Below are 25,829 nucleotides of genomic sequence, written 5' to 3' on the forward strand. Positions count from 1 at the left end.
GGAGAAAAATATCCATTGAATCTGCATGGGATTCGCAAAGTAATGGTGCAGATATCTCTAAAATTAAACCTCTTAATGCCCAATTCAAGCACCTTTTAAATTCTAATTTTTGAAAAACGACTGTGTATGGATTTAGACCAAACCAAGCAAACCACCGCTCCTCTTTGTAACCTCCCATTGGCAGATCTGGATGAACATTGTCATGTAGGAACCCAATTGGATGTACTTTTTTTTATAGTTTCATGCACATTTGTCGAAGAGTGCCAGAGCCAGGAAGAAATTAAATAAAATGCCTCTCCTATGGAAATGCTAACACAACCATAACTACACTGGCTCCATGACCGCCAGTGTAATATAAAAAAATATATAGATTTACTGAAAAAAAAACAGAGGACCAAAGGTTAAAGTGACATTATTGTTAAGTGTTCACCATTTATAATATATTACGCTAACTGTAACATGCACCCTGCTATGTGCTGCTCATATTGCATCACTCATGACATGTTAAGTGACTATACTTATGACTTCTTATATGAAATAATTGATGACATCACTGACGAGGTCATTGTCCTATACAGCATAGAGTTACTGAGTGTACACAAGCTATTTTCCTGCTATGGACCACTTAGGTCTTGCAATTAAATGTAATCGTGCATGTTTATTTTTATATGATGCACTGTTTAAAAAACACAAAATTATTTTCTTCCACCAGCCATTTACGTCTGTCTGTACTGCGATTCCCAGGCTCCCTTATCTAATCAGATTTTTTTTTTCTTCAATGTCCGAATAATTTGTGAATTCCAACAGAGATACAGAAAAGTGTTATCCCTTTAAACTTTGTAAAATACTAATTTCTCAAAAACTACTGAAGGGATTTACTCCAAAACAAAGTAAAGTTCTACTTTCATGCCATTCAGGTTGTAGGCATAAACAACATTTTGTATGGGAGCTAAAATGGAAAGTCAATTAATTTTCACCCTCCTTAACTAGTTTGCCCTGCGCTGCTTTACACAACAATCGGCATGCTTGATCTTAGCTAACTAACCTAGTGGTACGCCAAATTGTCTGCAACTCCGTCCAAGGGGTCAAGTTATAGACAAATCAAAAAATGCCTTTTAATTGGAAAATGCATCCGTACCATAACTACAAAGCTGCGATCACCACTGTATAATAAAATGTAGGTACATGGCAGATGTATATAACGCTAACCATATACTATGCACCTGTTTTGCCATCAAGGGATTATGAAGGCATTTTAAACCACAAGGTTGAATGTATTATGCTTTTAAATTGGGGTATTGTGCAACAACAGGCCTGCATTGTATAGTTTTTAGGAAACGTGAAGGCCCGTGCCTAGTGAGAAGATTAAGCTAAGAAGAGAAATAATTTCTGGATAATGGTGCCACGCTGGAATGGGTTATAGTCCTGACTCCATTTCAAAAGAGCTTCATATTTATACATTACTACTGCTTTAACCACTGACCAATTGTACTACCAGTCATCAGGAAAATGTGGAGACATTCTTAGTGCATTTCAAGTCAAAAAGCAATTCAGGTAGAGATTAGAAAAGCTTTCGTATTATGATTTGAATATGGGCTGTGAGATAAATGAGCAAAGCATATTAATGGGAATTGTTATGGCAATGTTGTGAATTTCTTAGCTCCTCTCTGTTCTATCCCACAGTAGTGTTTCTCCATAACTTATTTCTTAGCTTGCAACATATTTATATCATCTTTTTTTCTCCTTTTTCAGATATGAACTTGGAGTTCAACCCTTCTGATCATCCTCGAGCGAGCACAATATTCCTCAGTAAATCTCAAACAGATGGTATGTATTTCACAGTTGTGCTATTTTTGCTGTTAACTGTAAAGCACAGAGAGACTTAACACAACTAGGTGCTTTCCACTGTCACTGGGCATAGTTCAATTTTCCCATTATTAGTGTGATTCAATCTCGCCCACGTTGATCTGGGAAACTTTGTAATTTACACGCTGATCTCAGGAACGCTATTGATGATCCGGGATGGTAGATACAAATATTAGTTTCTTAAGTATAGCAACATATTACTAAGTCTCCTTCCCAGTAAACCGCTTTATAATCAGTTACATATCTAACAGTGTAAACTATGATACATACATATGAAACATGCAAATCACATTATAAGATCAACTTAGCTGTAGCGGTCCTTGTTATTTAAGCTCCTTCATCGCTACTCAGGTTATCATTTCATTTTTACACAGAAAAAGACACGTCAGTGAAAGTATGACAGTTCTGCCTATGTCACTTGAACACAGACCTTTTATTAAATTGCCACTTTGGAAAACTCAAGTGCTAAGGCTGGCTTGGGCAAACTTTTCTGAGAATTGAACCACTAGCATTTGCTGCTTTGTCTCAGGATTCCCTTGTTAATTTGGGTCCGAGAATTCCTCACAATCTCTTGTCTGTATTTAGGAGCTCAGCTAGAATGACATCCTTTTCTAAAGCTCTAGAGAGGAAGGCAAGAAAGGTTCCTTTAAACATAGGCTTTGATGGAAATATGATTTGAAGTGGCATTAATTATGTGCTGGTTATGTTCAACATTGGGTGTATTCTGCCACATAGTGACATGATCAGAAGGTGATTCAAATGTTTTTCAATTCTGTACTTTACGCGACTGTACCATACTCCAGTGTGAATCCTTGCCAGTCTCTTTTTTTTCACCAGCAAGTGTGGATTGGAACTTGCACCGATCACACTAACTCCCTCGTGTTAATCCTTGGATCAATTCTCCTCTTCTTCTCTGGGTCAATAGCTTATGCAATGCCGTGCACATCATGTTATTAACCTTTGCAGTTGTTGGCCCACATCTTTCCGATTTTGCTTGCAAATAGTTAGCAGGTGCATGTCTGAGATCTGTGTACCACCCAATGGTACGAGGTCCACCAGGAACTGCCTGGCTTGCATTGGATTTCATCATGAGGAAGTAAATCGAGGAAGTGTGTGCAGATTGCCACCTACTTAGAGTGGCACTAAGCACCTGTTCGGCCTGCAAAGTAGTGACTCACCTTCCACAGTGACCTGCTCCCTCACCTGTCGAGGTCATCATTTCCGACCACACACAAATGGTGCGAGTAACCCCAATACATCTGAAGACATTTAGTTACAAGACAGTAAATTCGTAGATATTGGACAACTTGTTCAAGCCAGGCAACAATTGGTCCAGGGAAGGGGCACTAAGCTCCTGAATATACCCTGGGGACTACATTAACTTCATTGGGTTCCCAGATAGGCTAAAATATTCACGACTGATACTGAAGTAAACACAATTCTCGCTTCAGAAAAATGGATGAATAGCATATATTTTTGATATCATTATATTGACATGACATTATTCTACTAGGTTGTCCAAGCGCAACTGACTTATTGGTATAAATGTGTTCAGCAAAACTTGAAAGTACTATCAGATCACATAGAAAAGATCTTCCATTATTAAGCATTTAGTTTAATATTGCATCTTATCAAACGCAGTGGTAGAGTAGGTCAGAAACCAGAGTACATCAATACTATACTACTCGTAGGACATCTAGACATGGCAATAAGAGCAATTCATTCATTTGATTTATGTGTTCCCTGGGATAGCTGATTTAAAAAAAAAAAAAGTATTTTTTTTATTGCTGCAGTGTAGCACAAGTGTGGTTTATGATGCTTGAAGTAGTTCTAGATTAATGACTTGAAGTGTGTAAATTCATGGGGACCCAACTAATCCCCTGATTTCCCTTGATGTATTAATGCAATATGGGACTTGTAGTATATTAATTCAGTAAGATACTGGAATTGACTGTCATTCTTACGTTGTGAACTACTAAAATCGCTTGGCTGTAGCTTGTTTTACAGTTAGATATATAGATTTTTTGCACTTTTAAATAATAGTATCCTATTTTTGTTTTCTGTGTTTTTTTGTTGTTGCTGGAATTTGGTTAATTACTTAAAGGAATCCATGTGTTTGCTTTATGGTTAAAAGACATGTCATTGACGAAGAGGATTAACCCAAAAAGGTTTCCCTTATCATTGGCTTTTTGGAATTGTTTTTTTGTTTGTACCATGGGTTTTTAAGGATTATTTTATCCACATCAGTACATTTGTCTTTTGTTATAAAGTGTTGACGTACCTGATTGCTAATGCTTTTCTGGAAATGAGTGTGCCTCTGCAAGGTATAGCATCCATTCCGTATTATGATAATACTTTTTATGCTGTATTGATTAGAAAATGTGCATATTTCCATTATAAATCATAATAAATAATAATCATTTTATAAAGCATCTGGCTACACCGACTAGTTTGTCCCCACACTACAAAAAACAACTACTTGCAGGGTAGGGTAGGTAGGCGTAGCTCACATCTAGTAAAGCGAGGTTTTGAAGCCTCTTGGGAAAACACTTTCAGATGTTTCTGCACGCAATGAAGGCGGTAGTGTGTTCCAATTTTTGGCTGCCAAGTAAATAAATGAGTGTGCACCCATCCTCGCCCTTTTGATTTTTGGAACTTTGAGCAGATGAGCTCCTGTCGCTCTCAGATGATTAGTAGGATTGTATGGGGTCAGAAGGTCGTGCAGGTAGCTGGGTCCTTTTCCCTGTAGACTCCGGTGACAGTAACACGGGACTTCAAAAAGAACTCTTTTGTAAAGAGGTAGCCAGTGGAGGGTATCAAGGGCTTTTGTCAAGGAAGCTCTTGTGGGGAGATTAAGAACTAGGCGCGCTGCCGCATCCTGAATTTGTTGCAGCCGCTGAAGGCTTCCTTTCGTTGCTCCCAAATAGAGGACATTTCCATAGTCCAGTTGCGATGTAACAAGAGTGTGGACTAGAGTTTTCCTGGCTTAGGCGGGAAGGATATCCAGAGTTTTCCTTAACATTTTAAGGATACCAAAGCATCTCCCTGCAACCTTCCTCGTGTGGGTCTCAAAGGATAGTTTTGAATCGAGCCACACGCCTAGATTTTTTTACTTCTTCTTTAGGAGTGGGCACGAGCCCCAGCCTCTGGGGCCACCAAGCTGAACACCAGATGGAGGGGGATTTCCCTATGACCATAACCTCAGTTTTACTGCCATTCAGTTTCAGGCAATTGTTTGACATCCAGGAAGTCAGGGGGCCGATATATAGATTAAAAAGGGTTGGGCTAAGAATTGAGCGCTGTGGGACCGCTTTTGAGAGTGTCAAGATTTTTGACATATAAGGGTGCTGTGCAACCTGGAAGCTGCGATCCTGTAAAAAGTAACTCATCCACTTTAGCGCTTCTCCATCCAGCCCACCTGACCGTAGTCGCTGTAGGAGCAGTTTGTGGGATACTGTGTCAAAGGCTGCACTTAGGTCCAGCAGGACCAAGGCTGCCATCTGACCGGCATACACACGCCTATGCAGTGACTCCGTGGCGAAAAGAAGTGCTGACTCAGTACCACCCCCTTCAGATCTGTCAATGAGGGGGTGAGAAATTCCAGGAGAGGGTTAATCCTGTGCTCAGTAGGTTTTTCGGGCTGCGTGATAGGGCAGTTTCGGGCCTCATCAGGGAAGGAGTTGTATATTTTGGATACTTTGGATAGAAAGAAGTCAGTGATCCGATTGCACAGCCCAGATGAGCTGGCAGGCAGAATCAGCGTTCTCTCTAGAGAGGATATATCTTTGGGGATAACAAATAGTTCCTTAGAGGAGTTTTCAGCCTTTTTTTCATCGGAGAGTGATACTTTTTTTTTGCTAACTTATAAGCATCTTTATTATCATTCGAGAAATCTGTCCTCCATTTGCGTTCTAGGCGTTTGCAGCCTTTTTTAGCGATTCTGAGCTCTTCATTATACCACGGTGCTGATTTGGACCTTCTCTGTGGGGTATTCGTGGTCCACTGTGCAACTACATCCAGTGCTTCCGTGATCCACTTTTCCACAGCTGAGTTGGCCATATTGATCTCATTTCCCAGTAGTGGTAGATTTGCTTTAAAGCGCAAGTGAAGCTCTCAATATTGAATCTGGTCCATTTTCTGTGAGGGAAGACGGGGCCTATTCTCGGCATATGGGGATGTTTGGCTAGTGGGATATAGAAGGCTACAAGATGGTGGTCAGACCAAGGCATAAGGGTCCGGGGCTCAACAACTAGCTCTTGATAGTTCGAGAAAATGGGGTCTAATACATGACTTGACCAATGTGTCGGAACCGTGGATTTGAGTTCTAGCTGTAAGGTGGCTAATTCTTTACATAGGGCTTGAGCCTCACTCTTCATGTGATCCTCTACATGTAGGTTTAAGTCCCCCAGCACAGTTAAGTTGTTATAGCATAATACAGATTGCATCACTATTTCTTCAAGATTAGAAGTGAAGTTAGTAACCTGCCCCCGGGGGATGATATATCAAAAGACAGTTCAATGTAAGATCATTTTCCACCTTTATAATTAAGTGTACTGCTTCAGCATTTTCTACATTAGCTTTATCGATAGTGCAATTTAATGACAGACAGAAAATGATGGCTATTCCTCCTCTGCTCCTGATAGGGCGGTCTTGTCTAAGGATGCCATAGCAGTGAGAGAGGGCTTGTAGTACGTCAGGGGCAGAGTCCTCATTCAACCAAGTTTCTGTAAGGAACATGGGTATCCAGCCGTGAACCAGCAACAGATACTCCAATAGCATATACTCACCTGGGCCCATAAACACACATACACACACCTAGGCTAGTAAAACCGCTGGAGTCAAAGTTTGTGTTGTTTCTTACTTCAAGATTAGTTACTTATCATTCCTAACTAATCTTTCACTGATCAAAAAGTTCTTTCCACTGGTCAATGGACTATTAGTTGAACTAGTTGATGGTGAAATGACTTAAATTATTTCTCTTATAATGAAATAACCACAGATTTGGGAAAAGGCTTAAATCTTTATCTAAATTAAGATTTCATGTGAACCATTTCTCAAAGTACAGCACAGTCACCGTCACTCATAGGAAGGAAGATTCAATTGAATCTGTCAATCAACAATTAATCATACTCGAACAATGTTGCTTAGAAAGGAGAGGATAGAGAGAGAGAAAAGCACATCTGCACATTAATGAAAATATATTTTCCAAGAATGGTGTGAAAACCAGCTCCCTGTCCAAGGAGCTGGGATGGGTCCCCTGGGAAAGATCAGGCGACAAAGGCTTTAGGACAGGAAGCAGGACAGGCTAGATAACCTCTCTAGCACTGATGCTGGCGTAGCACCCCTCTCTGACACTCTCTTCCTCCTCGAGATTCTTCTGCGATTTTCTTCTAAATCAATTAATTCTAAAATAGATAGTTCTGCATTCAATTCTTCTTCACTCCGACAGCATCCCGAGCTCTGCAGCAAAACTCCGTCTCCGTCTGACTAACTAACTAAAAACGACCTCAATTATACTCTTTGGTATTCAGATACCACCCATTAATGTTTCAATATCACAAAATTACTAACTCTGATTGGACAGGCAAGGGGGGATGATCATCACACCATGCTTAGTTTTCAATTTAGTCTTTCAGTCCATTGTTCAAAGATCCCACCCCTTAATTTTTATTCATAAACCTTTATTTCCCACCCATATTCACATCTTATTAGACACAAACGTATACATTTCATGAGTTCCCATTCATTTCAGAGGTCTTTGGACTGGTTCCAAGGGTATGTATCCTTTGCGACCTTGGACTGTGTTCAAGAGTCACATCACTTCTTCCGGCTCACTCGCACTATGCATGTGCAGAGGTCAGGTGGGTTACAGACTCCAGACTCGCACGAGAGGCCCAAATGCATACTAATAGGAAAGTCAAAGAGACAAATACTAATTTAAAAATAAAATGGTTTCACTGTATACCACCTATATCTACTCTATTCCCATTTACATATAGATGCTTTCCCCGCATTAGCATTAGTAAAACAGCTTGGTTTTGTTGCATCAGAGCAGATGCCAAGCATGTGAGCTTTCTAGCAGCCATGTTAATAGCGTCTGCGCAGGCGCAAGAGATTCCCTCCAAGCAACAGTTCGTCATACTGTGTAGATGCAGTTGATGCATGCACAATAAAGATTTCCCGTTAGCGGCCATTTTAGAATTTCGCTCGAGTTACTTATTAGTAAGACACGTAGGCAAGCTTCTCTATCGTATATGTCAGATGTGATGCGTATTAATTTACACAATACATAGTTAATACAAGGTTAGAAGTCAAATGAGAGGATTGCTTCTGAGCAAGTCTCTTTTCTATGAGTCCTTGCTCCGTCAATGGCATCAGGGTGATTATCCACAATGTACTCACAAATTTCCATTTTATGTTTAGTGAAGGACCTAAGTCGTGCTCTTGCTTGAGCCCTGTCTTATCTGAATTATATACAAAAGGACAGTGAGTACAGCATAGAGCTTCTGGCTTTGCCAGCACTGTATGGTAGCACGGATCGGGTAGTGATATTTCCAGCTCCTTTAGTTCTTTTCCCGAGTACTTCAGGGCCTGGCCGATCTTAAAACGGGCAGGGGGGTTGGCCACTTGCCCCGGCGCAGACAGGCTTGCCTTTGGCACACCAACTGCGCGCCTAGCCCAGCATGCTACAATTATAGTGCCGGGAATCAAAGACTAGCCCGTCACACCACCAGAAGTGAGTGCTGTGAGGGCGGGGCGGTTGGAGAAGCTATGTCCCTCTACTCAATCAGCACAAACTGCAGTGGCAGGCCAAGGATGTAACAAGAAGGGAAAGTGCAAAGGTGCAAGACAGCCTAAAAACGACACAAATAAAAACAACAGTATCGGAATTGAAAAGGACCCAATGGATCTTAAAAAACTGCTCTCCGCTCAAACAGCACAACAGAGGTAAGATATGCTACTCCCCGCAAAGACTAGCTGTTTCTGTAGAATGCGCGTCCGGCCCAGCACGCTACAATTATAGCGCAGGGAATCAAAGACTAGCCTGTCAGCCCACCGGAAGTGAGTGCTGTCGGGGTTTAGGAGGAGCTATGTCCCTCCGCTCAGTCGGCACTAACTGCCGTGGCATGCCAAGGACGTAACAAGGAGGGAAAGTACAAATGTGCAAGATCGCCTAAAAACGGCACAAATAAAAACAACAGTATCAGAATTTAAAAGGACCCAATGGATCTTAAAAAACTGCTCTCCGCTCAAACAGCACAACAGAGGTAAGATATGCTGCTCTCCGCAGACTAGCTGTTTCTTATATATTCACATATATACAGCGCATATGTATTTTAGCTTACTTTCTTTCCCACCCTTACCTTATGTATGAGCTTAATAACATGTTTGTGACCTACACATCCTGTTGCCCTATGTTTTTAAAATGTTACAGCAAACAAGAGCACCTCATAGGCAGTGGGAACCTGGGTCTTTGAGTGTATTTAAAGAACAATGGTTCATCTGGAGCCTATTTAGAATAATAAAGCAATTTAGAAGTGAAATTGCTGCACACAGTATATGTATGCATATGTAATCCAGTCAGGCACTTATTTCAATTAAAGCTTTTTAATGTCTATGTCAGAACAGAAATTTCTAGCATAGCACAATAACAAAGTACACTGTGCTCAAGTGATAACCAAACAATCACCGAAAATGTGAACTTATAGTGAGTGAAAGAAACTGTGTGTTTATTTGAAGCACGCAACTACAATCTATTTGAAGCTTGAAGACATAGATAAGCCTATGTAAGGTTCACCAGTCAGGGGGTCTAGTTTAAAATGACAGTGCATATATAATAGCATTATGTAGTAGAGAGAGCCTCACCTATGACAATGAACCAGAGTTACATCAAGGGTGAATGAATATATGTTTTACTAACTCATGGGTAAATACAGATCACCAAATCAGGAAGGGCCAGACACCCTTTAACAAGAGTCTCAATGTATATCATTAAATGTAATAGAATGTGGTTATTTAAATTACCCAGGAGTCGTATTTTGCAATATAGGGATTGTCTTTTAAAAAGAGATAATAGTTCCTGGCTTACACTCACTGAAGTAACATGAATGTAATCAAACTTTTTTTTTTGATGAACACAAATTGCAATGATCCACAAAGTTTTTGGTGCTGCAGAATTGTGTTCTCTGCTCCAGAACACACCAGTAGAAGCTGCGATTGATGATGTAAACCGACTTGGTGCACACACTACTGGAAACCATTCCAACGAAAATTCAATGCTCAATTCACATAATGTATTCTTCAAAAACGTAATAAGTAAATTCAATGTAAGCTATTTCCACCTACATTTTTAGTCCATTGAACATGCAAAGAAAAGTTAATAAACAATGTCGCTTCACATTTTCTGTGTAATGATAACTTCTTTGCTCATGCCAAACTCTAGAAACTTATGAAAAGAAAGTTGTGTATGCATGGCCGAATTTTGGCTCCATGTTCTTTGGCTGTTGATGCCTCGTCATAGTCATCAGATTTAATGTGATACAGGGGTCTGATTTTGGTTGCTTCGTTTTAAAAGGCTAGTTGTATATACTTGAGAATAGGCTTTTCAGGAGATAACGATGCCCATCATGTTCTGCTCTTTTTTTATTGGTATATACTTTCTTTTACCTCCTTCCTCCCTGAAGAAGGGCAACACAGTGCTTGAGATGCATTAGAGTAAAGTAGTGAGTTTCTCAATAATATTTTGTCTTCCTTCTTTTTAAGTTCCTTGGCATTGAACCCTACAATGGGCTTATTCAAAATATCTAGCACTTTTTTTTGTTTGTTCGTGAGACTCTCCAGTAGTGCATTTTCTAATTCTGCAGTCTCCTCCAACTTGTTTTTGCTGGCTTTAGGGCGGTTTCCATGCCGAGTAGCCTCCAGTGTCTTGAGCAAGTTGTGGCTGATACCTCCCCTGAACTGTTTGTCTTTTCTAAAGATTTCTGGACCCAAGTGGTATCATTCCGACATTTAGGCATGCCGGAAGGCTGCTGTTCCATTCGCACATGCTTTTTTCCTCTGCGGTATCTCCACTGCGGCTTGTCTCTGGTCTGTAGTAATTAGTTATTTAATTCCTAGAAGTAAAGGGCCACTAATCCTTTTGGCTAGGTATCATTTTGTTTAAGTAAGGGCCTCCCTATTTGTCATTTTATGTAGAGAGGGGTGTAAAGGGAAATATATATAGTAAAAATGTATAGGGTAAACCTTGGATAAAGGGTTAGGGTTTTCTTAAAAATCTTAATATGTAATTGCGGGGGGCGTGGCCAGCAGCATGCAGGGCTAGACGTGTCTCCCGGGAGCTCCCGGCCGACGTCTATAGATCCGACAAATTACATATCTCCACCGGCCACAAATCACTCACTGGCTGTCGGTGGATGCATAAGAGAGGGACGAGAGAGTCGAAACCCGAACCCGAAGCATACAGAGGAAGTTTTGGCGGACCTAGACACGGCGCCCGTGGTGAAGAGCTAACAGACGGACAAGATGGCGGCGCGGTGAACGGCCCGGGGAAAAGTCCCGCAGCCCGACAGGAACAGGAGCCCACCTGCTAACGACGAGACACCATCGGACACTGGCGCCAGCAGCGACCGGACTGTTCTACAAGCCCGGGGGCCGCCAGGTCCGCCCGCAGGGAGAGGAGCAGGTACGTGGCGAAGGCGCTCCAGTGACGGACAGCGGCACGAGAGCGGACGGCGGAGGGACCGGAGTCCAGGGCGAGACGCTGTTCGGCGGCATCGACGGGGCCAGAGAGGGACGCCGGGCCACGCGCTGAGGGGACCGGGTGCGGCGGGTGTCGCTGAGAAGGATGACGCACCTACCCAACATGGCGGCCACTCCACCGGACTGACGGCCCGAGACAAGCCCTGCGGTCTCTACGGCGGGAGACGGGACCTCTCTGCCCATACCGGCTGCAGCGAAGGCGCGGAGGTGGTACGCTGGATACGGCTGGAGCGGGGGAGCGGCGGACGCCGTGAGTACACCTTCACCAAGATGGCGGCCGCGACCGCAGAGGCACTCGGTGAGTGAGCGGAGCGGGAGAAGGCGGCCCTGCCCACCCAAACGCACAGCGGCCGATGGTCGGGGCACTTGACTGGTAACGAGGGGTTCCTGTGGCGGGAGACCCTTCCCCCCCCCCCCACACTCTTCACGCCCTCACCACCGCCCCCCACGGAGGTGGGGAGGAAGGAGACTCCAACCAGCGGCGGGGGAGACGGGGGACAGGTGGAATCTTGCTGGGCGTGCCGCTGCAAACGATGGGCCCACTGCAGCTGACCCGGAGGGGCCCCGCCGCGTGCCGCACTGTGCAGCATTGAGGAGTTGTGGGACAGGCAGAGCGGAGGGGCGCCTGGAGACACGCGACAGGCATACCCGCTACCGGATAGGCGGGGAAGACGTGAAGCACCAACCCAGTACACCACCTTGGCCGATCGGAGTGAGGTGACAACGGGGGGCGGCCTCGTGCAGGGTTGGTCCTGGAGATTGGACGCACGACGGGCGACACCGAGACGCTTTGGATCCCGGTGGGGCACACAACGGGGAGACCGCTACAACCACTCGGCCCAGGGCGCTTGCAGCTGGGTTAACCACGGAATCAGGCAAGATGGGGAAGAGGGATCCCCCACCCAAGCCCCCCAAACAAGGCACTCTGGATCTCTTCGCAGCGCCAAGGTCATCCAAAGACTGCACGGGCTCGGCGGCAGAGGGGGCCTCTGACACGGACAGGTTACTGGCGGCAATCCAGGCGTCGAGATCGGACATACAGGAATCCCGATCAGCGTTGGAGGGAAAAATTGGGGAAGTGGGCGCGGAGGTCACACTTCTGCGACAAGATTTCAAGAACCTCTCCGCCAGGGTGTCCGAGACCGAAACTCGCATTGGAGAGGCTGAGGACTCAATAACTACCCTTCGAAGAGAAATGGCGGAGCTCCAGGCGTCGCACAGACAGCTGCTCTGGAAGGTGGATGACGCCGAAAATAGGGCGCGATGGAACAACCTCCGATTCGTAGGATTTAGAGAGGGAATCGAGGGGAACAACATGGCAGCCTTCCTGCACAAGTGGCTCACGGACACCTTCCCTGGAGCCCGTTTTTCTTCCTGTTTCGTGGTCGAAAGAGCGCACAGGGCGCTCCTGGCGAAACCTCCGGAGGGCGCGAGACCCCGGCCAGTGATCGCACGATTCCTCAACTTCGCGGACAGAGATTTAATATTGCGGGAAGCGAGGAAAATGGGCGAAATCAGAGTGGAGAACACCAACGTAATGATTTTTCCGGACTATAGTCAGGAGGTACAGAAGCAGCGGCGCTCCTTTGACTCGGTGAAGGTCAAACTGCGATCACTGAACATTACGTATATGCTGCTCTTCCCGGCGAAACTCAAAGTCATCTACATGGACAAGGCACACTTCTTCAGCCAGCCGGAGGATGCATGGCACTGGCTGGAGGAGAGACCGATCCTAAATGGTCGGGAAACGGCAGGGAGAGAGGAGCTGGTGAGGACGGCACAGGATAAGGCGCGGTGGGACACGCCAAAACAGCAGAGGAGGAGATCCAGGAGACTCTACTCAAGACACACCGGCACCCCATATCATTCGCGTGCATCGGCAGGAGCCAGGAGGGGGAGATCGGAATCACCCGGGACGTCGAGGACGGCACACAGACCCCAGGAAGGGTCGCGGGACCCGACCGGCTCGGAAGGGGAAGGAGGGCACCTCAGGGACTCGGAGGGGGAGGGTGAGGTGTCGGACATTGAACAGCGCTCCTTACACCCACTGGAAGCAGAGATCCGGCAGTTGGAACAGGACGTATCGGACAAACACTGCAGCACAGTACCGACAACGCAAGACTCACATTCGTGACCCTGGAAGAAGTGGAGGGTTAGATTGTCGGCCGGGACACGGACATGACACGCAAGTGGCCAACACCCTTTCAGTTGTTGTTTCTTTCTTTTTCCCTTTTTGTTCCCTTCCGTTAACTTTCTTTTCTTGTGTTTTCAGGTACGGTTTACTTGTTAGCAATAACAGTTGTGTAGAGGGAGGGAGTGGGGGGGGTGACAGACCGACTTCTACTGACAGCTTGGACCGTGATGGGGACGAGTCTGGAAGGGGAGAGAGGTGGGGTGGGGGGCGGGAGGGGGCACGGGGGAGTTTCAACAAGTTGGGGTAGCAGGGGAGGGAGTTGGACCTGGGATAGCACGAAGAGACATGATTTGAGGAATGGATGTCCACACTGTCACACGCAGCCGCAGGGGTCGCCTAGTGACCTTCGGAAGACCTACACAATATGGCAGGTACACTAACAAACACAGACGGTCTAAGCAAGGGGGTATCCATTATGACCTGGAATGTTAATGGTCTGGGCTCCAAAATAAAAAGGGGATTAGTGAATTCCTACATCAAGAAGACCGCCCCGGACCTCATCCTCCTGCAAGAAACCCACCTTAGGGCGGGAAGATGTACATTCATAGCGAGGGGGAGGTACAAAGTCTTGCACCATGCGGGATACACGTCAGGCGCCAGGGGAGCCGCAATACTTATTAACAAATCACACCCCTTCGCCGTAGCGCGTACATGGAGTGATACACAGGGTACATATGTGGGAGTACAGGGGGAGTGGAACAGACAACGCATGACAATCATCTCAGTATATGCCCCTCCGAAACTCCAACCACGCACACTCAGGGAGGTAGTGTCCATCTTACTGGACACGGCGGATACGATGCAAATAGTGGGGGGGGACTTCAATGATGTCATGTCAGAAGAATTAGACCGCTCGGGGGCACAACACCGAGGGGGGGCACAGACACCTCTTGCGAAATACGTGGCGGACATGGGACTCACCGACGCATGGCGGTGGCGACACCCGATGCAAGAGGCATTCTCTTTTTACTCGGGGGCCCACAAAACCTTCTCCAGGCTGGACTACATCTTTGTGGCAAGACAGTATCTGTCGGAAGGGGATGAGATCGAGTACAAGGCAAGGGGAATTTCGGACCACTCCCCCCTCTATGCGCGCTTAGGGAAGAACACCGAAAGGCGTGAGACGGAATGGCGATTGGCGGCCTGGGATATTCAATCCCCTGAAATAGTCCGGGGTCTGAGGGCGGACATAAAAGTGTATGTAGCAGAGAACAAGGGCTCTATCTACCGGCCGGTGACTCGAGATAGCGCCCGTTTTTGAAAGAATGATGGAGCCTGCACATTGGGCCTAAATATACAACAACAAGGTTGTTTTACTCTTACTTGCGATACATACAGACTGAACTAAGAGTCCGAATAATATTTGAACTAGCCGGTGATACATTTATGAGTGCTTCTATATTTGGAGAGGTTGCATACAATTCTATATACCACTTGGAAGTCGGCTATTTTTGAAATTATGGTGGCCGTTCCTTAGAAACAATCTATGCCCTGACGAAGTTCGTAGAGAACGAAACGCGTTGGCTGAGTCTGATTTTTCTGAAAATTGAATGAAAATAAAAGAACAACAATTGGAACTATTGAAAAGACTTTTCCCTTGGTGCACCGTCTTTTTGTAAAAGAGTTTGTATATCTGGTTTTCCAGTAGAGCACAAGTACGGCATGCTCTGGACGTGTCTTTGCACCTATTAAGAAATTGTGTATTGATTTTGGATCTGGTGTGCTTAACATTGGTCAGCCGTACGGTTCTTTTGTTTATACTCGGTGGCATCTAACATTGTCTTCTGGGAAGCCATGAAACCTGTGGTGCGAGACAGACTCAGAGGAAGACTACGGGATGAGCGTAGCAAACAACACGGGGAGGCAGCAGCGTTAGAATGCGAAATCCTGACCCTAGAAAGGCACTACCTTGTAAACCGAGGGGAGGGAATGCTACGGCAACTGCAAGACAAACAGAAGGAGTATAGGGAGCTGGTCTCCAATGAGGCAAAGACGCAAGCCCTAGCCACGCTACACCGCCTGTACGATGTGGGCGACAAGTCAGGCAAGCTCCTGGCCTGGCTTAGCAGGAAAGAACAAGCCGCGAGGTGGGTGGAACGAATCAGGGAAGAGGGGGGAGGCCTGGAAACTACCGACCGGGGCATAGCAGCAGCCTTCGCGCGGCACTATGAGAACTTCTATAGGGGCCGGGACCTCGGGTCGGTGGAAGAGGCCTTACTTTATATGGAAAGTCTAGATATCCCAGTTTTGGATGAGGAACTCAGCGCCCCTTTGGAGGCGAGAATCACACGGGAGGAGATCTCCGTAGCCATCAATAAATTAAAAACGGGGAAGACGCCGGGGCCAAACGGGTTCCCGGCGGAATTCTTTAAAAAGACGGCGGACCTATTGACGCCCCACCTGTTGGCACTATATGTAGAAGCATACGGACTAGGGAAACTCCCACGAGATTTAGCACTGGCAACCATAGTGCCGATATACAAACAGGGAAAGCCAAGGGAGGAATGTGCCTCGTACCGCCCCATCTCCCTCCTAAATCTGGAGGTAAAAATACTGGCAACAATTCTAGCGGCGCGCCTACGAACGGTGATCCCGGACCTTATACACACAGACCAATCCGGATTCTTGCCGGATAGGGCGACAAAACTCAACCTCCGACGGACCCACAACTGGCTCCAAGAAATACATGGTAGAACAGAGCCGCACTGGTTCCTGTCCTTGGACGCGGAAAAAGCGTTCGATGCGGTACACTGGCCCTTTCTCATGGCGGTATTACGTCGGTTTGGCTTTGGCCCCCACTTTCTAAAATGGATAGGGCTACTATACGCGGCGCCAAAGGCGAGGGTACGAGTGAATGGGTGCCTATCACGCGAATTCCGGGTGGAGCGGGGCACCAGACAAGGGTGCCCGCTGTCACCTCTCCTTTTCACTCTCACCATAGAAATACTGGCGGCTAAAATACGGCAGAATCCGGAGATCCATGGCTTCAGGTGCACCGAGTTGGGGGATACCCAGGAAAAGATTTCGCTATATGCGGACGATGTACTGTTGTATATCACGAACCCCGAGATATCCATAGGGCAGTTATTCAGAGAGTTGGAAGACTTTGGGGGAATGGCAGGACACACCATCAACTGGCATAAATCAGTCTTGTATATGCCACGGGGAGCAGTACAGGGAGTAACGTTACCGGGACGTCTACTCACCACCGCTGAGGGGTTCCAGTACCTTGGGGTATATGTCACCTTGGACAAAAGGCTCTCGTTCCAGAGAAATGTGGAGCGAATACTGAAGGAGGCAGTGGAGGATATGACGAGATGGAGACAGCTGCCACTCACCCTACTAGGGAGGGCGGCGATGTATAAGATGATTACCCTACCCAAATTCCTCTACGCACTTCAAAACGAGTACTATCCACTCCCGACTAATACTATCACTAGAATACACGCTGACCTGCGATCATTCATATGGCTGGGCAAACAACCACGCATTGCGCTCCAGACCCTCCAGCGACATCAATACAGCGGAGGGATTTCACTACCGAACCTGGAGGCTTACTATTGGGCGGAACACCTGACCCCCATTAATGACTGGCTGCACGCACCGGCAGATCACCCAACCTATGCTTTGGAGAGGTATAAATTATCCACACACAATATACTTCACTATCTGTATGGGGGAAAGGCGGAGAGAACGCTTTTGCCAGCGACTTTGATCACGCTTAGAGCATGGGCCCGAGCGACTAGATCCACGGGATGGGAAGGGAAGCCAACGCGTCAGACTCCACTGTGGCATTGTAAATGGTTGAAGGAACTACATAAACTGAGAGGCTTCCAAAGGTGGGATGACATAGGGATCTCCACCATCGGGGACGTGATTAGTAAAGGTGAGTTGAAGACGTTCGCGGTGCTACAGGCAGAGTTCGGATTACACCACACTCAACGATACAAGCACCTACAGCTAGTTCACGCCTGGAAGACACAGCAGGTATCACTACAGGGCATACCGGAATACTCACCTTTGGAAGGGAGACTCCTACAGGAGCAGATGGTACACCAGGCAGTCTCGCTTACATATAAAACCCTCACAAACAACATGTTGGGAAATCTGGCGAAACTCAGAGTTACATGGGAGGCGGACGTAGGGCAGCTTGAGGACTTAGACTGGGAGCTGATATTGATGCACCCCCGAGAAGTCGCCATTAAATCAAGGCTGAGGCTGATCCAATTAAAAATACTACACAGGACATACTTTGACCGGAGGCGTCTCCACAAGATGGGTAGAATAGCGGACGCCACGTGTCTTCGATGCCATACGGAACAGGGAGATTTCTACCACACTCTATGGTCCTGTGAGAAAATTCAAACGTATTGGTCTCACATCTTCACAGAATTGGGGGAGGTGCTGGGAGTGGAGCTAACACTAGACCCGAAACTGGCATTACTGGGAATGGTGACCGAAATAGACCTGCCGCGCCCACATATCATTTTCCTGGTGTTGGCGCTGGTGGTAGCGAAAAGGGACATCGCGAAATATTGGGGGGTGGCGGAGAGGCCGGAGATAGAGGAATGGAGGAGAGGTCTGGACCTCTATTTGGCAGCAGAACGAGTGACATACAAAGCGAGAGGCTGTCCCAAAAAATTTCGAAAGATATGGAGCAAATGGAGGCAGTACCATGGCCTAGAGGTGGGACACATAGGAGGACACACATAGAGGGGAGGATGGGGGGGACGGGAGGGAGAGACCACTTGATAACGAGGAGGGCCAGTACAAGACAGTGACAGTGATTCATTTGGAGATGCCATACATGCGAGGTGCCATATTAGGCTGTGGGGGGGGGGGGGCAAGCGTGAATGCATTATACAAGTATGACACCGGTGGACGGGGGACACATAGTTGGCGCGACGTGGGAGTTGTCGGTTCACCCTGGAGGGAGACGTGCTATTGGTTCTGTGGGTAGGGGTGGGGGACGGGGGGGGCGGGTGTTGTGGGAGAAAAACAATACAAAAGCAGGATTGTGGGGTTCTATAACAGCTATGATCTCATAACAAGCTGTAAGTTGGTCATGTGGGTTGAGATGTGTCACAGCTGTAACCTTTTTTTTTTTCATGCCTGCACAAAAATAAAGTTTAAAAAAAAAAATAATATGTAATTGCGCTCTATAGTGTTACAAAAAACAAGAGTAACCCATATGCCAGCAGAGCCTGGTTCTGTGTGTTTATTACCGACTAGTGGTTCACCTGGTGCTCATTTAGAATAATAAGACAGTTTAACAGTGAAATTGCTGCACATGTTAAATGCATACTTAATTAATTCATCCATGCAGTTATTTCAATCAAACCTTTTTAATGTATGTCAGAATAGCAATTTCTAGTGTGCTGTGCCCCCAGTGAAAAAGAAGAAACCACAGAAAGGGAAGAGTGAACATGTAGTGAGTGAAACAAGCTGTGTGTTTATTCAATTGCAAAAAGAACAATTGATGGACAGAATGCAGAACAATGTCATACATTCTCCCCAGTACAGAGATCTGGGCCTAAATCCATCGTTTTTTAGCTCACCATGCCATTCCAGTTTGAACCCAGCCATATGCAAATCAGTCTTGAACCTGTGCCCACTGGGAACAGTCCAGCCCGAACTGCCTGGCCAGGTCCACTCTGGACTGGAACCAAGCATCCTAGGACCGGTTTCCGTCCATCCATCAATTGTGTGTCTTTTGCTTTCTTGCCGTAAGTGCGCCGGCTATGCCCAGACGTGGGTCCCGGGCTCACTGTGCCACTGGATTCAAGCTATCCTGGCTGAAGAGGGGTGAAACCCCGAAACCGGTCCTAGGATGCTTGTTTCGGGTCCAGGGAGGTCCTGGCTTACCAGTTCGGGCTGGACTGTTCCCATGAGGCACAGGGTCAAGACTGATTTGCATATGGCCAGGTCTAAACTGGGGTGGCATGGTGTGCAAAAGAATGATGGATTTAATCCAGATCTCTTGACTGGGGGTGAATGTTTTGATTTGTTCTGCATTCAGTCCATCAATTGTGTGTCTTTTGCTTCCTCGCCCTAAGTGCGCCAGGTATGCACAGACTTGGGTCCCGGGCTCACTGTACCGTACCACTAGATTCAAGCTATCCTGGCTGAAGAGGGGTGAAACCCCGAAACCGGTCCTAGGATGCTTGTTTTGGGTCCAGGGAGGACCTGGCTTAGCAGTTCGGGCTGGACTGTTCCCATGAGGCACAGGGTCAAGACTGATTTGCATATGGACAGGTCTAAACTGGGGCGGCATGGTGAGCAAAAGAAAGATGGATTTAACCGATATCTCTTAACTGGGGGTGAATGTTTTGATTTGTTCTGCATTACGTCCATCAATTGTGTGTCGTGTGTTTCTTCAAAGCACACAACTGCAGTCTATTTGAAGTTAGGACTTGATTAAATCTTCTCAGTATTAGAAATTGTGTCCTGTTGCTTAGCGGTGTTTGGAGCTCTTTTAAAGTGTCAAGGTCTCATCAAGACAGCTAGGTATAGGGGATACCCATGTGTGAAATTATAATAACTTTCATTTGCGGTCAGTAGTAATGATAGACTGGTTGGTTGGGACAGATTAAGAAGGCTAAATACCAGTGGTAGCTCTTCCACTAAGGTGTAGGAGCGTTGCCCCACTGCTTTTCAGCTGTATAAATGAAGGAAAAATAAAATGATAATAACCCAATGTTATTATCATTTTATTTTTTCCTGCTGCTGCAGCTTTGTTAGGCAAGGCTGCTCTGCTCACTGAGCAGGGGGTGAAGTGGTGGGCACTATGTAAGCATTAATGTTTGACTAGCCATCTCGGGCCGGCCAAACAGTCAGGCACACAAGGAGATGATGTCCATGTCTTCCCTGGACCGAAAACAAGCTTGGCAATTCGGGCTGGACTGTTCCCATGAGGCACAGGGTCAAGGCTGATTTGCATATAGCTGTGTCTGAATTGGGGTGGCGAAGTGAGCTAAAGAATGAGGATGGATTCAACCCAGATCTGTGACTTGGGGTGAATGTCTGAAAAGTTTCAGCACTCCGTCCATCAACTCCTTGTGCTTGCTTTGTTCGCTCTAAGTTGGAAGGGTATGCCCAGACGTGGGTCCCTTGCTCACATTGCCACTGGATTCAAGTTAGACTGGCTGATGAAGGGTGTTACTCAGAAACCGGTTCCAGGATGCTTGTTTACGGTCCAGGAAAGACATGGCTTGGCAATTCAGGCTGGACTGTACCCATGAGGCACAGGGTCAAGACTGATTTGCATATAGCTGTGTCTGAACTGGGGTGGCGAAGTGAGCTAAAGAATGATTGATTGATTCAACCCAGATCTTTTACTGGGGGCGAGTGTCTGAAATGTTTCAGCACTCCGTCCATACTCTCCTTGTGTTTGCTTTGTTCGCCCTAAGTTGTCAGGGTATGCCCAGACGTGGGTCCCTTGCTCACTTTGCCACTGGATTCAAGCTAGCCTGGCTGATGAAAGGTCTTACTCAGAAACCGGTCCCAGGATGCTTGTTTCTGGTCCAGGGAAGACCTGGTTTGGCAATTCGGGCTGGACTGTTCCCATGAGGCACAGGGTCAAGACTGATTTGCATATAGCTGTGTCTGGACTGGGGTGGCAAAGTGAGCTAAAGAATGATGATGGATTCAACCCAGATCTGTAACTGGGGGTGAGTGTCTGAAAAGTTTCAGCGCTCCGTCCATCATCCCCTTGTGTTTGCTTTGTTCGCCCTAAGTTGGCAGGGTATGCACAGACGTGGGTCCCTTGCTCACTTTGCCACTGGATTCAAGCTAGCCTCGCTGATGAAGGGTGTTACCCAGAAACCGGTCCCAGGATGCTTGTTTACGGTCCAGGGAAGACATGGCTTGGCAATTTGGGCTGGACTGTTTCCACGAGGCGCAGGGTCAAGACTGATTTGCATATAGCTGTGTCTAAACTGGGGTGGCGAAGTGAGCTAAAGAATGATGATAGATTCAACCCAGATCTGTGTCTGGGGGTGAGTGTCTGGAAAGTTTCCGCGCTCCGTCCATCATCTTCTTGTGTTTGCACTGAACAAAAGAACTCGGGGCCAGATGTACGACGGTTTTTAGCATGCGCAAACGGGTCTTAGACCCGTTTGCGCATGCTAAAAACCATGGGCCCATGTACAAACAGTATTTTGACGGTCGCAATTTACTGCAACTCGGTATTTGGATACGGCGTTACCTTCCAAATAGCGACTCCATAGCCATGTACGAATTTTTGGCGACCGCAATTGCAGTCGCATAACACTTTTAAATTACCACCTATTCTAAGTAGGTGGTAATGCATTCGCAAATGGAAATGGGTCCGCAGGGGACCCCTTCCCCCTTGCAAATGCATGCAAAATTTATTTTTAAGGGCAGGCAGTGGTTCCAGGGACAACTACCTGCCCTTAAAAAATGAAACGAAAACGTTTCATTTAATTTTTTTTAAATGCCTCCCCTTTTCCTTTAAGGAAAACGGGCTGCATTGAAAAAAAAAACAAAAAAAGGACTGCTTTATTTAAAAGCAGTCCCAGACATGGTGGTCTGCTGAGCCCAGCATGCCACCATCCCTGGGAGGGCCAGCCATTCCAAATGGGGTCGCAAAATGCGAGTGGCTCATTAATATTCATGAGCCTCGCATTTTGCGACCCCATTAGGAATCGCAAACAGTGTCCAAGACACTGTTGTACATGCCAAATAGCGAGTCGGAAATTGCGAGTCGCAAAAGTGATGCAATTTGCGAGTTGCTATTTGGCAGGGCGTACATCTGACCCTCAGTTTTTACTCATTTTCATTTAATCCACTTTCATTTTCCTAACCTGAATTTTGAGAACAGTTTACCCTTATCCCTCCTGTATTCTACTCTAGTCTTTAAGCAACTGTAATCCCCTCCACTTTCACACCGCATCCACATCCACATGCTTTCCATTATACTCGCAGACACAAAAGCCACTCTCTCACTTCCCCTCTTCCCACTCTCTCATTCTCTAGCTATACACTTTAATTCCCTATTCACACTCCCCTGAACCCTTATCCAAACCTATTTTGAAATTCACACAAAATTCCAGGAGTACTCATTGAAATCTCCATTGTTTGCATATTCGCAGAAGTAGTTCTGAAACCGGGAATTACATTCATTTCGTAAACTCATTTTCACACATATAAACGATGGAGTGTGGTTCAGATACACAAAGTGGATTGGGACCGGTCCTTGCTTACCTTCGAACTGAGAAGGCCTTTTGAAGATAAATGTCTGCGAAGGTAAAGTTCAGGCAGCTGGCAGTATCCGAGGAGGAGGCATCATAGTTGCAGCGCCGCTGGATGAAGTCACAGTGGAGATTTCTGCATTCAGGCTTAGTCTCATTTTTGAAAGTCGCAAATCCCCAGTGGGACGAAGCTGTAGCTGACGAGGGCTCCACGAGGCCGGATACCACTTCAGCGAGGAGCTGCTGAACAGAATTTCTTCAGTGACACCTCATGGGCGCTGCTATCACATTTTTGTCTCTAATCATAGTTCCAGCTACACTCCGGCTTTACAGGGGGGCTGCTCTGTGGACGCTAGAGAGGGGGATGTTTGTGGGCCGCCCTTACCAAATGTTCAATGATGTTGCATATGTATCTCGTTAGATTTTTTGCAACCACACTGTTGAAGACATAGCCCCTATATTATCAACACTGTTTTGAACCCTAATAGTGACTGTTCTGCACTCACCGATAGTACTATCTCTCTTTTCCCACACTAGGTGATGCCAAAACTGGTGGACTGTTTTGGACAATGCGAAACTCCTGAATTTCGTGGTCTTGCAAAATTTCTCGAAAGTTTGCATTACGTAATTTTTCATAACTGTTTTTTAAGTGAGAGTTCATCTCACAATACCAGTGAACACTGATTTGCAAAGAAAAATTGTTCGCTGAGAGACAAAGATATTTTCTGATCAAACCACTCTCCTGCTGCTGTCAGTTACACGGCATACTGGCAAATGATACTTCATCTAAAAGCGTCATTATTGGAAGTTTAATGGATTTTGTGAAGTGTACAGTTTCGCATTAAGTCGGCGTTGCTTTAAATATATTTTCATACTTAATCATTTTGTTTGTAATCAGTTTTTATGTATTTTTTCATTGTTACTGAAAACAATTCAATTGTTCAATTACTTAGTCCCAACATGTGCAATTATTTCTTCCAAAACTGAGAGGAAATTGGAATGGATACTTTGGGAGGGAGGAGCGGGGGGGGGGGGGAAGGAGACCACGGACCCAGGATTGTGTGAAAAAGGCCGCTTTTATTGGGACAGGTGCACATTACAAATTAACAACCTTGGCAAAAGCCTTCCAAAACTAAACCTCACTAAATAAACAGTACACCTAACCCCGCCCCCTCCCCTAAATTTCTTCGAACCCGCCCCCGCCCGTACATTACAGCATTTAAAACAATACCAAACATTACATTACCATATACCCCACAAAACCTATAAATACAAACCTTCCGTTAAACAAACTCCCCTGCCTGCCCCTTTACAGCTATCACTCCCCCAACCTGTGTAACCGAACTAAAATAACCAACCTATCCTTTCCCTGTCGATAACCCAACTTCACAATTAATCAACCAACCTCAGCCAAAAACTGTCCAAATACAACTAACCCCCTCACTGCACCTGCTCCAAGCGACAAATACTGCCAAAAACCCCTGAGCACCTGTCCCACAAAAAACGCCAAACGAAAGGAAAAGACCAAACAAAGGATAAAAAAGGATATTAACTTGAAAATTACAAAAAAAAATTGGGGGGGGGACAACAAATTACCAGCTAAGCTCCCAGCCACCAGGTCACCAAAAACCTAAAATGGTGGCTGGGAGCAGGAGCCTAAAGCATAAATACTTGGGCTCCTTTTGGGCTACAAACTAAAGAAGCCCAAAATACAAAATGGCCGGCGCGAGGCCAGCCTTCCCCCCGCAAGCCCCACCCAAACCGCCGGGGGGGGGACCTCCCTGCGGTCGGCTGCGCCTCCCAAGCCCCCCTTGGGGGGGGGGGAGAAGCAGACCACGGACCCAGGATTGTGTGAAAAAGGCTGCTTTTATTGGAACAGGTGCACATTACAAATTAACAACCTTGGCAAAAGCCTTCCAAAACTAAACCTCACTAAATAAACAGTACACCTAACCCCGCCACCCCGCCCACTCCCCTAAATTTCTTCGAACCCGCCCGTACATTACAGCATTTAAAACAATACCAAACATTACATTACCATATACCCCACAAAACCTATAAATACAAACCTTCCGTTAAACAAACTCCCCTGCCTGCCCCTTTACAGCTATCACTCCCCCAATCTGTGTAACCGAACTAAAATAACCAACCTTTCCTTTCCCTGTCGATAACCCAACTTCACAATTAATCAACCAACCTCAGCCAAAAACTGTCCAAATACAACTAACCCCCGCCACCCAGAAAGGAGTGGGGGGGGGGGGGGTGAGAACTACCCACCCCCCTTTCTGCCCCCTCATAAACATTAAACTCCCTGACCATGCTCTTGAACGTTCACGCATCTGGACAAAACTTCCCTCATTTCAAGCAGATATAAATCCATCCCCAGCTTAGATAAATGCACTCCATCTCATCGAAAAAATTAAACTGCCTCAAAACGGATGTCTTTGTGCGTCACTCTCCCAAACCCCAAACTTCGGTAAAACCTAGAAATCTCCGCATTCACCTTCCTCCGTGCCCTATCAATAGCTCTGGGATTCACAGCCCCTCTCCAGACTCTCCGCGGGACCAACTCAGTCCACAAAACATGGCATCCCGACCAGCGCTCCTTTAATAAGGCTAAATCCCTCTTCATTGCCTGTAGTAAGACCACACCTTTAACTCCACAGAGATCATTTTCCCCCAAATGTATCAACAAAATATCCGGGCACTGCCCCCCCACCATGGCATTATTCAAACACGGAATAAGGTCCTTCCACAACATACCCCCTTTCCCCTTCCACAAAATTTTGAAAAAATGC

At 46.2% G+C, this 25,829-nt stretch overlaps 1 protein-coding gene across 3 annotated transcripts in view; it reads left to right on the plus strand.

The window, feature by feature from the left end:
- The window catches only part of CCNY (cyclin Y), a 456,261-nt gene that overhangs the window by 237,125 nt on the left and 193,307 nt on the right, over positions 1 to 25,829 (plus strand). For all 3 annotated transcript variants that reach the window (XM_085631891.1, XM_085631890.1, XM_085631892.1), the window contains exon 2: positions 1,753 to 1,827. In XM_085631891.1, the coding sequence (XP_085488017.1) occupies positions 1,753 to 1,827 (75 nt within the window). The remainder of the gene's footprint in view (positions 1 to 1,752; positions 1,828 to 25,829) is intronic.

The sequence above is a fragment of the Triturus cristatus genome, chromosome 10 (genome assembly GCF_964204655.1).
Source record: "Triturus cristatus chromosome 10, aTriCri1.1, whole genome shotgun sequence".
Taxonomy (NCBI): Eukaryota; Metazoa; Chordata; class Amphibia; order Caudata; family Salamandridae; genus Triturus; species Triturus cristatus.